Source organism: Thalia democratica, chromosome 7, assembly GCF_965202585.1.
Source record: "Thalia democratica chromosome 7, ktThaDemo2.hap1.1, whole genome shotgun sequence".
NCBI lineage: Eukaryota > Metazoa > Chordata > Thaliacea > Salpida > Salpidae > Thalia > Thalia democratica.
In genome coordinates, this window is record NC_139171.1 from 22,683,667 (window position 1) to 22,698,814 (window position 15,148).

The 15,148-nt window shown below is 25.9% G+C and overlaps 2 protein-coding genes across 2 annotated transcripts; one reads left to right on the forward strand and one right to left on the reverse strand.

Annotated features, from left to right (window-relative positions):
- Positions 1-497: 497 nt before the first annotated feature.
- LOC145841179 (kelch-like protein 7) lies at positions 498-3,380 on the forward strand. Its single transcript, XM_082948549.1, has 2 exons — positions 498-582; positions 2,167-3,380. Exons 1-2 carry the CDS (start codon positions 498-500, stop codon positions 3,378-3,380), a joined length of 1,299 nt encoding a protein of 432 aa, XP_082804675.1.
- Positions 3,381-8,143: 4,763 nt separating this feature from the next.
- Positions 8,144-14,850, reverse strand: LOC145841180 (lysosomal protective protein-like). Its single transcript, XM_082948551.1, has 11 exons — positions 14,663-14,850; positions 14,260-14,368; positions 13,879-14,028; positions 13,432-13,596; positions 13,042-13,194; positions 11,422-11,565; positions 10,365-10,502; positions 9,481-9,587; positions 9,196-9,268; positions 8,355-8,456; positions 8,144-8,224 (listed from the first exon to the last, which is right to left on the reverse strand). The coding sequence occupies exons 1-11, from the start codon at positions 14,848-14,850 to the stop codon at positions 8,144-8,146; spliced, it is 1,410 nt and encodes a 469-aa protein (XP_082804677.1).
- Positions 14,851-15,148: the final 298 nt, after the last annotated feature.

A 15,148-nucleotide genomic window follows, 5' to 3' on the forward strand; every position in this document is an offset into this window, starting at 1 on the left:
CGGCCAGAGGTTAGAAGTTTTTTTAAATTTGTTAAGTTTATAGTTTTGCATGATAATTCAATTTGTTTTCTACGAATTTTTTTATACTAATTTTTTAGAGTTTAGGTTTTACTCTCATTTTACAAATGCTATTCATTATCTCAGGTTTGTTTTCATTTATCTCACCACGAATTTTTAAGGTAGTTTACAATATTTATACAACTTTTTAAAACAGCATTTCTTTTATTTTTAAGTTATAGATTCAGATATATTAAAGTTAGAAATTCAGTAATGCAAGCCCTATGGATTTTCAATCTGATATTATAACGATGTTAAACCTGATACTTAAACACAGTGCTTTGAATATTTTTAGCTAAGCTACGAAAATTAAAACAGAGTGCTTTATTTGTTAAAGAGTTTAAATAAAGTGTGTAGATATCACTTTTGTTATTACGAAAAACTTTAAAACCATAAAATTCCATCAAAAATTTATCTTAGATTATCCTTTTACTTAAATAATGCCTAAAAGAACAAAGTCCAAAGTTGAAGCAGAATCAGTTGAAAAGAAAACCAAAAACAACAATGTTAATAGCACTAAAAGAAGTTGTTTTGCATTCCCAAGAAAAATTGAAAATTATGAGTTTATTAAGTCATGCAAAAGCAACACTTTAAAAGATGATGATAAAAAAGTATTGGAAAAAGTGAAGAACTTTAATTTTGAAGGTGACCAATTATTTTTAAAAATAGTTAAACTTTTTTTTCTTTTTAAGTTAAAGCTAAGAAGAATCTAATAGAATTTTTTTTAAGCATTTCCTATAGTATACATATATTAGTTTTCGAAATAGTTTTAAATAATTTCGCATACTTTTGTAGTACAATTTGAGAGCCGTAATTTTTGGTCTACATGTATTAAGTTGTGATGAAGCAATAAAATAAATTAAAATAATAAATTGAGTTAAAATTTACCGTACTAAATATCAAGTTCAACTAATTTGTAATTAAACAAATTGATATTTTTTGGTGGAAACTAATTTTCATGATTTTATCACATTAAGATTTAAAATAATTGAAGATAAATTATCATTAGCTAATAAGTAAATTACAATTAGTTTTTATTTCATTATGAAATAGTTGTGAAAAGAAACCTATTTTCAATAGCTCTAACTTTTACAGTAAATATAATACTATAGTTTCGAACGCCCATAAAATAATAATTAATTTATTTTTCTAAATATATAAACTTTAAAAAGATTTTAAAATTGCACAAAATATTGTATCATTTAAGTATAGGAACATACTACTACTATTCATACTACTTGTTAAACTTGTCATTATTTTAATTTATCCTTACCAAAAAAAGCTATATTATTAAAATAAAGTCTCTTATTATCATATGAAAAAGTTTAAAAAACTACATAAATTATAAAGCAAACTTAGTTTTAGTTGAGATAATGAAACTCGCTTTCAATGTGTACTCCCCTAATTTCTCTTATTCTAGCTTGGTTTAACTCTCTAGTTTCTAAAAAGTGTGTTAAGAACTTTAAATCACACAATTTTTAAACATTTATACACTAGCCTCTTATCGTATATTAGCAGGACAATATTTTAAAGCTCGTAATATAAACTTAACTGATAAACTTATTCTATTATCATATGCAAAAGGATGTTGTTTAAAATGTTTTTTTAATCAAAAAAAAAATTTTATAAAAGCAATCGAAATAAACAAAAGACATTTTAAAACTTTTAATTGATTTATATGAAGCGAAATTACTTTTATTAAGTAAAATGTATGTTGACCTTGAGTTATTTTACTTTGATGACATTCTTTACTTAAAAAGTAGTTCAGTGTAGCTGCTATAAAAGCAGGATTAAAAACCAAAATTAGATTTGTAATTTTTTCTAACACCTAAGGCTAATAAATTTCATTAACTTTTATAATTATATTATTAGGTAACGGATCAATAAATAATAGTGAAATAGTTTTAGCTTTGAAAACAAGAAAAATTATCTTAAAAGAAAAAGACGAAGCTAGAATAACTCAAGTTATAAAAGAAAACATCAGTTCACGCAGTGTTTTTTTATCATATTTTTTAGCAAAAAAGTTTTACTTACCTCAAATTGCCAACAACTGCCTTAAATATATTGAGCGTTGTTTCGTTAAAGTTGTTCAGTCCAAAAACTTTTTAGAACTAGATTATGCTTCAGTAAGAAAGATTCTATCTAGCTCTGAATTACATATCACTTCGGAGTTGGAAATCATTAATCTAGCTGATTCTTGGTTGAGACATTACTATGATCGGAGAAATAAGTTTGCAAAGGATCTTCTTTTAACAGTCCGTCTTCCCTTGCTTTCTGAATCAGTTTTGAAGAAGGTTTTAGGCAGATCTTACAACACGCGCAACTCTACTGTGTTCCAAAGCAACGAAGAGTGTCTGAAAATGACAAAGAAAATTCTTGAAAACAAAGAGGAATTTTATCGAGACAGACCAACGCTGAACTATAAGACGAGATATTGCAGCCAGGAAAAATTCTGCATTTTGGTATGCGAAGGACTTGTGGAGTTAGATGAGGATTATGATGAAAACACTAATCATGTTATAACAAAAGTTGATGCTGAAAATTTTGACAAGTTTGAAACTTTAGCTGAATTTTCAGCATCTTATTACTTTTGGTCTGTTAACGTCATGTGTGAACTTTACGTGTTAGCTAAACGCGACGGAATAGATACAATAAATGTCCACAAATATTCCCATGAGAAAAATGCCTGGGTTAAAGTGAAAGTTGTACACACACGCCGCCGTGATTATTATAGTGTTTGTTCTTTTTTGAACAAAATTTATGTTGTGGGAGGTCACTTCAAAAACATGAGAGCCACCAGATCTTGCTTCGAGATCGACACGGCAAGCCGCAGAGAAAAACCAATCAAAAGAATGAATGAGGCGAGAATTAATGCGGGTTGCGTGGCGTTTCAAGGCAAAATGATTGTTTCAGGCGGTGGTGTAGATATTAACGACCACTTAAACAATTTAAACACTGTTGAGGCATACTGCAATGTTGACAACACGTGGTCAAACATGCCCAAAATGGTGCATGCCAGAAGCAACCACTTTTTAGTTGCTATAATGAGCAAATTGTTTGTTTTTGGGGGCTGGGGAGATACCTGTGAAACTTTCGATGTTTTTAGTAATAAGTTTTCTGTTCTTAAAAAGCCGAAAACGTTACGCATGGACGATTACAGAGTGCAAGACGCTATTTCTGTTGGCGGAAAGATTTTAGTTTTTAGGAGGTATTCGGCAAAAGTGGCTGTTTATGACTTGGATCGGAACGTATGGACGGAAGAAGAGTTCGAAGCTACAGAAGACATTGATTACTACATGTGTGTGAAACTACCCAAGTTTTAATTTAAACAGCAGTTTTTATATGTAATCTGTACTTATGTGTTGAATATAAAAAAAAGTATATTGTTATACGGTTACGTTTAATTAATTCTTAATTTATTTGCACTTCTAATCTTAAAATGTTACACAGAAATTTCTTCTACTCGTTTTTTTTTGTAAAATATTGTGATACGATTACTAAACTTTTTGAAATTATTACGGTTATTTTACTTTATATATGTATTTCACTCAGTACCTCTTAGAAAATATGTATTTAACACCTAATTGAGGTTATCTTGTAAATTATTTTTAAAAATTTTTTTCTGCATATATTAATTTGATTTCCTATTTTTCTCTTTGATAATTATAATTTATTGTTTGTGTAGTACTCTAAAAAATATTTGTATATGATTCTATCAGCTGGTGTTTCTTTACATTTTTTGATATAATTTAATATTATTAATTAAGCTGGATCTTATAAGCTGCATTTATATATTTTCATTATAATTTATCGTTAGTTTAAATAAAAGCATATAGAAACTTGACAAAAGTTTTATTTTAAATTAAAATGTTTTATTTTTATTTATTTTTCAAATAAAACTTTTTTTTTAATTTAGATTTTATTAGTTTAAAAAACGATTAAAACGGTTTTAAGGCTTTCTAAAATAAAAAATGTAAGTAAATTAGTTGTTATAACAAAGTTTTTTTGTTGTGAAACGAATATAAGTTGTAGATTTAACTTAGACACATGCAATTTCTTTCTCCCAAAACCATATTACCTATTTATTATATACTCTTTTACAAAGGTAAATGGTTTCTAGTTTTAAAAACTAAAACAAATTAATTTATAAAACAATTTTTATACTCTTTTATCGGCAAAATTATAAGTCTGTTTAAAATGCATTTATTCTAACTTTAATACATACATTCTTTAGTTTAAATATGTTATCTAAAGCATCTAAATTATTTCTTAAACTTTATTTACCTTAATTATAAATTGACTGGTAAGTGCTAAAAATAACACTTATCATGTAAATTTAATAATTGAAAATATTTGAGTAGGAAATCAATTAAAAAGTTACAGCAGAAAGATATCCTTAAGTAAAAAACAATTTGAACTTATGAGGCAAGTAAAATTTCCCGAGTCGCAATTCATAAAATAGAATACTTAGTAATTTGAACTTCTACATTTTAATATTGTTGTTTATTGAACGATAAAAATAAAGTTTTTAAAACGTTTGGTCTAAAGACCTGGTTAAAAAACCTTTTGGTTATCGAGTCACACACCATAAATACAGTTTAACGTCTTGTCTAGGACAGAAAAAAGACAACAAAATTAAACAAAATTTACAGTTATGTTGAAAGTTGTGTAACATTGTCATAGATTCCAAATGTAGCTTAAACGCAGAAATTTTTTCTTAAAATCAGGTCTTTTTCACAAAAGCTTATGGCTTAGCATAAGCCTCTCTTAATCCAAAATTTAATTTTTATAGCATAACGGCTAAAAGGGAAATCCCATAAAATACCCGCATATAAAACATTTTGAAAAATAAATTATCAAAGTTTATAAGTTGTAGTAACAATGCTTGTGAGGCTTAAAATAATATATTTAAATTGTGACAGTTTAAAATGTTATAAAAGGTTCTAAAGAGGTTCTTTGATAATAAAATAGCTATACTTACAAAACAGTTAAGATTTTTTTTATGTTCTCAATACTTCTAATTCGGAAGCTTTCTATTTATTTTTCAATAATAAAGTTTTGTTTAAAGACTTTTAAAGGTCTAGTTTATTTTTGTAATTTTTTTTATTAAATTGACGTTTTAACGTTATTAAATTGACGTTAAACTTGAAAAAACTTTTTAGCCAAATAGTAATTATATACCTATAAAAGTCTTCAAAAAGTTAGTAAAATTTTTAGCAACAAAAAAAAACGACCAAAAAGTATGGTTTTACGACCTTGTGTAAGAAAAAACTTTCAGTTGATGAGTTATACGGACACAATGGAAAGTCTGCATCTATACACAAAAGTGTCAAAAATCTATGTAGCTGCTCTACAGAGTGCACTGTAGTGTGCATAGATGCTATTTTACTACGCAGAAACAATTTGTTAAGAAAAAATTATTATGTTAACGGCATTTGTTATGTCTGTTTCTATAAAACTAAACTCTAACATAAAAGTAGAGTTTTAACATTGTATCTAATTGTTAAGACAGTAAAACTGTGTACTTTTTACTTAAAAGATAATAGTCAAAGTTCTCAACTTAATTAAAAGGAGAATGATCAATTCAAAATTTTAAATTTTATTATGAAAACAATGTTTCACTCGCTTTAAACTAGTCAAACGAGACTATCAGTTGAATAAAACCTATAAAAATTATATAATAACATGTAAGAAGACATCAGTTTAAACTTGAATTAAATAATAATAAAAAACTAAAAAAAAATGTAAATAAAAGTTATACTTTAAAGTTATTAGTTGGCGGGTCAAATAAGAAAGTATTTAGTTCTTTTCGGGCAGGAGCATTTCTGTTTTGTTTTCTTCACGAAATTTCTTCAATGATCCAGTTGGTTCCAAGAAAAAAATATAAATTTGTTTCACCTTTTAATTCAACATCTTTTTTATTTTTAAAATCTCCTGTAAATTGTACCTATAATCAATTTTTTCTAATCATCTCAATCCCAAAATATCTTTTAGAATTTTCAAAGTTTAGTTAGCAAGTCAGACTAAAAAATATTTGCTTGGTTCTATTTTTAAGTTTTTCAATAGAAACTAACTTAAAAATGACTAGGACTTGAAACGAATAATACAAAACAAAATAGAAAACAAAAAAAAAAGATTTTCGGACCTGGAAACAGAAAAGTAATAAATACCAAAGTAAAAATTTCAAACTTCTGTTAAAACTGCTTTAGTATATTGGCTTTACGAAACTGTTTGCTAATAAACCACTGATTTAAGTAAACAAGTTTTTATTAGAATTTTTAAACAAAAAAGCTGCATATTAAAACTTTTAACATACTCAACCTTAAAACAATCATAAAAAAGTTTTATTAATTTTGGTTGTTCAGGCAACTAAAACTAAAATAATGATAAGTTTTAATTTTTATAGTTTTAACAACTAGTTATCTCACTAATTAACTAATTTAAAAAAATTAAATAATTATATAAATAGCGAAAGATTTAATTTTAAAATTTCCAAGTAGATTTTTATTTCTCTAGAAAATCTTTTTGAATACAAAATGTAAGAAAATATAAAAACTTTTTTCATAACAACACTTAAAGCGTAATATCAAACTCTTTAACAAAACGTTTATACTATTTTTAAATCTCTTAAAACTACTTTTTTAAAACTATAAAAGATTTATGTAATATAATTCATTAGAAATTAAAAAATAGAATTATTTGTTTTAACTAAAATGATAACTATCACACGTGCAATAAACTTTTTATATTTATACTTTAAACTTCAACGTTAATTAAAACAGGATTTTAGTTTTTACATATGTTACAAATGATCGTACAAAACTTGTTTTGTAAAACATTTTGAACTATAAAAGTATTTTTAAACATCTTAAAATTTGTTCCGATTATTGAAATGTAAATTAAACAAACTTTTATAACTAAACGAAGATATATTTACTAAGTTTCAAAGGCAAGTGACCGGTTTTATTTCAAAACACTAAAGTAAAATTTGTTTATTTTTGATAACACTTTTCCACAGTTATTTCAAAGTAAAGTAGTTCATTGATAGATGTGAAGTTAACAGTAAAACTATGATAAGTAAAGTATAAAAGATAAGTATTAGCTGATAAAATTTGTTATAAGTTTTATCCAAGTTGATTTATTTATTTTTGACAGTTAAATTTAGGTTTTCATCTTTTATTTATCTCTATATGTTAATGGCTTTAATTTTGTATCAAAATCCCTATCCCCTAAGGTGTGAACTTTTGCGAAAAGTAAAGTTCTTATTGAAATACAAAATTGTTTTAGTTGTAATGTAAATTATAAAGTATAAAATAAAGTAGTTAATTTAAAAGTACTATTGCTTATTATTTTTATTAAAAGACAAAAAAAGCTCAAAATATTTGTTCCTAGAACCTGGTGAATAAAAACCTTTTAGTAGTCAAGTCGTACACCACGGAATCTTTTAATGTCATGTCAAGGACGTTTACCCATAGAACTCTATCACTTAAGTAGAATAACTTTTATTTAGTTGTTTGTACATTGATGTCATAATAACAAAAACAAGTTTAAACATATTTTCACTTGTTTAACTGCTAAAGCTAACTTATGATTCCCTTAAACTTTTTATTACTTATTCAAAATAAAATTCTTACTATAAGTTGGTTAACTGTAAAATACTAAAAATGTTTATCTTTTTAAGTTTTAGTAAATATATGTAATTATGTACTCTAATCATTAAAACTCGAATTAAGTTTCCTTTTATACTCTTTGTGTTTAGTTTACACTGCACGATAAACACACATGGTTTAAGTTGAGATTTAATCGAAAAGTTTCTTAGAAAGTTTGTAGCATGAAATTTAATGTGCAGCAGATGTTGTTTTAGAATAAAAACAATAAAAACATTTAAAAACTTAAAAAATACGTTTTCATCTTTTTGATTTGTTTTAAACCTTTTTTCGTTGAATAAAAAAAGTATATAAATTGACAATAACAAAAAAAAGTTTGAGTTTATAAAAAAAGTATTGTATTGCAAAAACTAAATAATTAAATAATCAGTAATTTTAAGTATAAAAATTGACAAGTGTTGTTTTCCGATATTCTTTTACTACCATTGTTTTGACATAAACCTCCTCACAAGTGTGAATGTTTCAAAAGGTTTGTCCGCTGGGGCCATGTGACCTGCGCCCTGTAAAGTTTAAAAAATATTAACCTATACAATCAAAATTTAAAAGCTTTATTTGATAACTTTTTTATAACCTACTTAAAAAAACATTATAAAAATGTTATTAGCCTTTCAATTTATTGAGTTTTTATACCTTCACAGTTGCGAACCAAAGATTGTCAAATTTTTCAAGAAACCCAGCTACGTACTGATAAGATTCTTTTTTCACATACCATGGAGACCTGCCCTTTGTTCTCTGCACAAGTCGTTTAAAAAAAACATCAATAACTTTACGGTAATAGGACAGTATGGAAATTTATAGCACAGCTAAGAGAACTACCCCTATTTTAACTGATAGTTTATAAAATAATACAATAAAAAAAGCTTTTGGTACAAAAATTTTTTTCTTATGACACAATTTATTTAATTTTAGCACACAAACTTGTAATTAATAATTAACAAACGTACAAATCATAAAAAGAACTTAGGAAAGATTTTTTTAAATTTTAAGCGACCAAATGAACTTGAATAACTTGATAAAACAATATAAAAACCTAAATTTAACAATAATGCCTTTAACAATTTTATGACAAAAAAATTTTAAACCCAGATAAAAACAATTTGATATTTTTTTGCTTTTGAACTAGGTTAGAGTTGTTAATTGCCTAATTTTTTATAATAAATGCAAATAGAACTAACTTTTATTCCTGTGGTTGATATAAAACTTTCTCCGGAAAAAAATGGACAAACTAAATCTAGATCACCAAAGTAAAGAAGAACAGCAACTCCCTAAATTAAACAAAATATATATATATATATATGTTATTGAGGTTTTTCAGTTTCTTTCAGAATTTTAGCTATTTTAATTTTACAAAAACTTAATAATAAAACTCAACTATTTTAAGAATCATATAACAAACATTTTCAAGATAGTGATAACAAACAATTAAGTATCTTTTTTATATTTTACCTTTAATATTATTTTTTAAACTAACAGCTTTATTGATTGTCTTTATTTCATCTAAAACGTCTGAGGTTGTTTGATTATACTTTTTAAGGATATGATTTCTGTTTGTGTAAAGTAAAGTATGATACTTAGAAGAAAATTTTTACAGTTTTATAAATTTAGCTAAACAGTTTGACTTTCGCTTTAAAACTTTTTGTAAACAACATATTAGTAAAGTACTGATCAAGGTTTTTTACTATATATGCTTAAAAAATATTTTTATGAAATATAAAGTCTCATTAAAAAAATTGCTTTAATTTTTTTTCTCATAAACCTGCATTCTTCGTATTTGATATCTTCAGCGTGAATTGCTTTTTTAACGTCTTCACGTTGAAAATAATCACTATACTTAATATTTTCCAAACGACAGTTTGAAACTTCCTGTTTTATATTAGATAATTTTTAGTAAAACTATTTTAACAAACATTGCATAAAACAATATTTAGAGCAGTGGTTCTATATCTTTTTTTTAATTACCCCTTTTTGGAAGATGTTCATTAAATTTACCCCCAATATACAAAATAATGTTTAATTTTGAGGAAAAAACTAGACTTTTTGAACTTTAAGCTTATTAAAAACAAGAATATTAAATTTAAAGACTCTTTTTAACTTAAAAAATATTCATTTAAATACTAACTTATAAATTAAAAAGACAACTAATGAAAATTAAATTACATAACTATTAGAAAGAAAATTTAACCTCTAAAACAAGATAAATTATTCCGACGGGTAAATTTACCCCAGGTTAAAAACCGCTGATGTAGAATGTTAAAAACTTGTAATAAATAAATAAAAATAAATATATTTTAAACTAAAAAGGGATGAGTTTTTATTGTATTTGAATATTTTTGTTATAGACACTAGTAATTTTATGGTCAAACTAGTCTTTCGATAAAAAGTAAGCCAAAACTCATTAGGAAGTATTAAAAATTACAATAAACAAAAGGTTAAAAAAAATTTCAGTTTTTACAGCGCATTTGTACTGGTGAGTATAATAACTTTCATAAATGATACTGAGAAAATACATATAATTAAAAAGAATATATGTCTAAGGTACTCATTCAAGTTAATATTTTTTTACAAAGTAAATACGTATTATAACTCAAAACAAAAAATTAATGTAACCCAAACAGTTTTTGTTAAAACCAAGGTACTTACGGAGCTTATGTTGATGAATTGCTTCACATAATATTTGATATCTATTGCTGTTTTATTTGATTTACCTATTCTCTCTAATATCTCCAAATAATTTGCTTCAGGTACCATTCCATTGTTAAGGTTGTCAATGGTTAGTGCCTATATAAAGTAGAGTTCAGTGTTGAAATAAACAAACCTTTAGAAGCATTTATGATTGTATGCTTTTGGAAGTAACACAAATTAGTTTGAAAAATACTTTTATTTTAATTAAATACATTTTACTTGTTTATAGTTTATTTAGTCAGTTAAAAATACTTTTACTGGCAGTTTAAGATAGTTAGAAATGCTTCAAATAAATTTATTAAATAAAAAATCTATTTTAAAGAAAGTTTTTTTTTAATTGATTATAACATCTAAGTTAATAAGCTTATCAATTAACAGAAATTGGTGCTGAAGAAGATATATTCAATTTTTAGTGTCAAATATGCACGAAGGGATTATTTTGCACGAAAGGACATTTTCACAAAGGGTCACTTTTTCACAAAGTCATATTTGTACGGGGTGAAAGTATTTATATATATACTTTTTTGAGTTTTAGTTTTTGTGGTTTTTAATTATCTCTGTTTTGTTTTTACTATCACTGTTACTCCTAACCATATTTAACTGTCTACCTTCCTTGGTCGGTACCTTATTTTTTTACCTTTTAAAATTAAAAAAAAAATATTTTTTTGTTTTTTCTGTTTTTTTTTTAATAATCTTTATTTACTTGTTTAATTTTTTTCTTATTATCACTGTTACCACCAAACCCCTTACTCTCAGCCGCTAACTTTTGTTTTTCGTTAAATTATTATTTTATTTCACTGTCGTGCAAAAATGTCATCGTGTAAAAGTTACCTCTCATGTGCAAAAGTGACCCTCGTGCAAAAGTATCCCTTTTGTGTATAAGTTTCTTCATGCAAATAAGTCTTTTCGTGCATGTTTGACTCGTTCCCATAATAAATACATCTTACTGATTAATATTTTTTATAAAAAGTTAAATATATCTTTCTGTCAAGAATATTTACTTAATATATCTTACTAGTTTTTCATCATATAAATCTTCAAGAAGCTTTTCAATTGTAGCAAACGACATATCCAATTCTAAATCTTCATAGTCATTGTTGCCAGTATAATCAAGGTTTTCGTAAAAATAGTCGGAAGTGGAATTAGAGTCAACATCTAGCTAAAGTTTACATAACCATTTTTTATTTTAAAATACATTTGTTTTGTTTTTCAAAAAAAATTAAAACAGTTCCTTCTGATTTTAAAATATAGTATACTTTATTTTTATACAAATTTAAAACTAAAGCATTGTGTTTTTATATACTATATGTGGTTGGTATTTAATGTACTAAATAAATAATTTGTTTATCTAAGTTTTGCAAAATAATAAACATAACAAAGATATACTAATAACTATTTTAAATAGATAAAATTAATTAAACAAGTTAATTGAACAAACAACTAATAAAACAAACCGTTTCAGGTCGTTTAAATTCTACCTTACATGGACTGTCTTGTGCAAAATTATAAATAGAAAGGGATTGATCCCTTGACACTAAGTTTAACATGTTTTCCTGTATAAAATATAAGTATGTATAAGAAAGCAAACTGACGCTAACTATTAGTTAAAAGATTAATATATAATATCACTGAAGTATTATTAAGATACTTAATTTAGAAAAATACACATACAATACAACATTTCAGCAAACGATAAAATAATACCTAAAATGAATCTAAAGTGTACATAAAACTATCTAACAGTCTATAGAGTTAACCAAGAAAAAAAGGTTTTAGTCAAAAAATCCTAATTTATTGTTTTTATATTTGCTAGGATAAAATTTTATCAACCAGTCCAACTTTTATTGAACTAGCTTGAAATTTATATTTAAAGACAAGAAATAATAAATACATATAATTTATTTACCTTATTTTATAGGTGAAGATTGTGGTAAAAATCTGCATGAAACTACTATATGGAAATTTGTATAACAACATAATTAAATATATTTTTATAATTTATTTCAAAGAGAAAATTCACAAAAAAAAAATCGTATCCTCGTCTCACGTATCTTTGAATTTCTTAATGAATGGTTAGATTGCCCAAGCTTCAAGCTGCAATGTGGTAATGAAGGGCGTGACTAGTATAGAAGCCATAAAGCCGTAGTTTAAAACTTTCACAACATATTCTAAAGTCGATGAGAATATTAAAAAAGGTTATAGAGGTATTTAAAGGTAGTTATGAAATTTGCACTATATATCACGGGAAAAATATGAAACCTACACTATATTTTTAGGAGTTCATGATGAAGATTAAAAAAATGTCATACTGTAATTTTTTGAGACATATTAATAAAGACGGCCTTACAAAAAAAATTAAGAAATCCTGATGTAGTTACAATCTTTAGCTGTTTATGTTTAAAACAAGGTTCAAAAATACATTACGTGGTAAACAAATTACATATAAAAAACAAACATCCATTAGGTTTTTTAATCAACTTTACAGTTTAATATAATTATTTAAATGCCCTTTCAGCGGGCTCAGTGAAAACTGATTTTATCAATTAGGTCTAACTCCGTTTTATAATCAACAAGCTTGTGGTCTGGTGATCAAACCTTGTTAAACTCTATTTTACAAATTACATATATAACTTACTGCTCTTCTACAACCGCGTGGTTTTTCTCCTGATTTGCAACTTTTCAGTTTTTCGTAAAGCGGCCTTCCAATAAAACCATGGCCGTAAAAATAGTCCACCTGCGAATCTGCCACAAATTTCTCACCCAAATATGGGTTTCCTAGAAGAAGACCCTGGATAAAATAATATTTTGTTTGTTATGTAAAAATGTTGTTATAAACTAATAGTTTAACTGTTTTAGTTAAAAGTGTGAAACTTCAAGCTTTCTAATGATACCCATATGTATTTTATATTTGTTATGTTTTAAGTTAGACAAAAAGAGAAAAATAAATACAATTACTATATAATTTCTTTAACACATATTTTTAAAAATAAATTCAAACAATTTAAAAGTATTTAAAAAGTCATACCTTTAGATTGTTTGCAATAGTTCCGTTTTCTTTCAAAATTTCTGCAGCCAACACGGGCAGGTAAATACCGGCATAACTCTCTCCGCTCAAAAACAATTCGGCATTTTGAAATCTCGGGTAAAGCGTGAAAAAGTGCTTTAAAGCTTTCAGTGTAGATTTCGCTGTCTGTTAGGTAAATTATCAAATTATAAATTAATATTAAGTTTTAAATGGTCAGCTTTTTTTAATAATCAAGTCAAATATTTTTGTATTTTAACCGTTTTTTATTTTAAAATAAAATAAATCACACTACAGCTACTGTAGGTTACTTAATATCTTTAGACCAATCAAGTAAGCAAAAAATCAAGAAAAACATAAAATAAACTTTTAACATTAAACTAAAAAAATAAAAATATTGTTTTACTTCTAAAATACTTAGCTTGACAGTTCTACAAATATACACAAAACCATAACCCTCTCGTCATTAAGTTCTTCTGCTGATGTGTTTCCATTGGTGTAAGAGAAACCAGTACCAACGGGGGAATCCAAATACAAAGTGGCACCCAGTCGGTTCCAACTGTGTCTATTTGGTTCCAATGATTCCGTTTGTGAATTGTACTGTATAAGTTTATAGGACTTGAATTATCAAATATGTTATTGGATAAATAATTAATTTTTATATGATATGTATGTCTTTATTGTTAGATAACTGATTTAAAATAAAGTAAAAAAAAAAAAACGAATAACTTGAACGTTCAATACCTATAAAAAACAATAAATTTAGCTTAAAATGTACATAGGAAGTATTTATTAAAAAAGTACTAAAAATAATTTAAAATTAACACCAACATTAAACGGTCCATTTTCATTCATGAGTCCGTACAAGGAGCTACATCCGGGGCCGCCGTTCAGCCACAAAATAAGTCGATCGTCACTTCCGCTTTCCGCTTCGTTTAACCTTTGTGACGTCATATTGTTACTACAGACATTGTTAAAACAACTTCTCTTAGTTTTTCTATGTTTGTTAATTTAAATGACTATTAGATTACAAGAAAAACTAGTAGGCAGTGTCCCTTTTATTTTCCTATCTATTGTTTTACTCAACTTAATACAGTTACTTATTTTCCGCTTATTTGTTGTTTAATTCAACTGGTACAAAAATTACTTACTAATTTAAATACATTTAAGCCAAGTTCTATTTAATCACTTATTGAATTCAAAAATATAATATTCTAATTTAAAACATAGGTACCAGTAAAACAGTTGATCTCCATTACCGCTGTCCAAATAACCAGAATACATGTGAAATGAGGGCATACCATTGAGGCCTGGAAGCCAGATTATCTCGTCACTCCCGGAAATTTCATCCTGCCTTCTACTTGCTGGGTTCGCTAAGGTGGCTGTGATGACCAGAAGGGACAACAAAATGTGCAAATTCATTATTTTTCGGTCAAACAAAAATATTTTGATTCAATATGCAAATCTCTGTGTAAATATTATAACTAAAATAATTACTAAATAATTAAAAAAAAAAAGCAAACACGTTAAAATACTGCATAAACTAAGGTTTCCCAAACTCATTTTCATAAATTCCCATTTGAAGCAAACTAGAAAGAACTGTCCCTCTACCACAAAGTTAAAAATTTATTTTTTTGCTACCTCCTGATAGCCAAAGCTTTTCTCAGTAAAAGAATATTAGAATTTTTTTTTTAAATAGTGTTTCTAATAAGAATATGGT

Bases quoted from the DNA above. Each gene is read 5' to 3' on its own strand.
- LOC145841179 (XM_082948549.1), top strand. From the start codon at position 498: ATGCCTAAAAGAACAAAGTCCAAAGTTGAAGCAGAATCAGTTGAAAAG. The intron at 583-2,166 runs GTTGTTTTGCAT...AAAACTTTTTAG, and splicing joins TGTTAATAGCACTAAAAGAA to AACTAGATTATGCTTCAGTA.
- LOC145841180 (XM_082948551.1), bottom strand. From the start codon at position 14,850: ATGAATTTGCACATTTTGTTGTCCCTTCTGGTCATCACAGCCACCTTA. The intron at 9,588-10,364 runs GTAAGTACCTTG...AATATAAAACAG, and splicing joins AATTCATCAACATAAGCTCC to GAAGTTTCAAACTGTCGTTT. The intron at 9,269-9,480 runs GTTTATGAGAAA...TTACACAAACAG, and splicing joins ATCAAATACGAAGAATGCAG to AAATCATATCCTTAAAAAGT.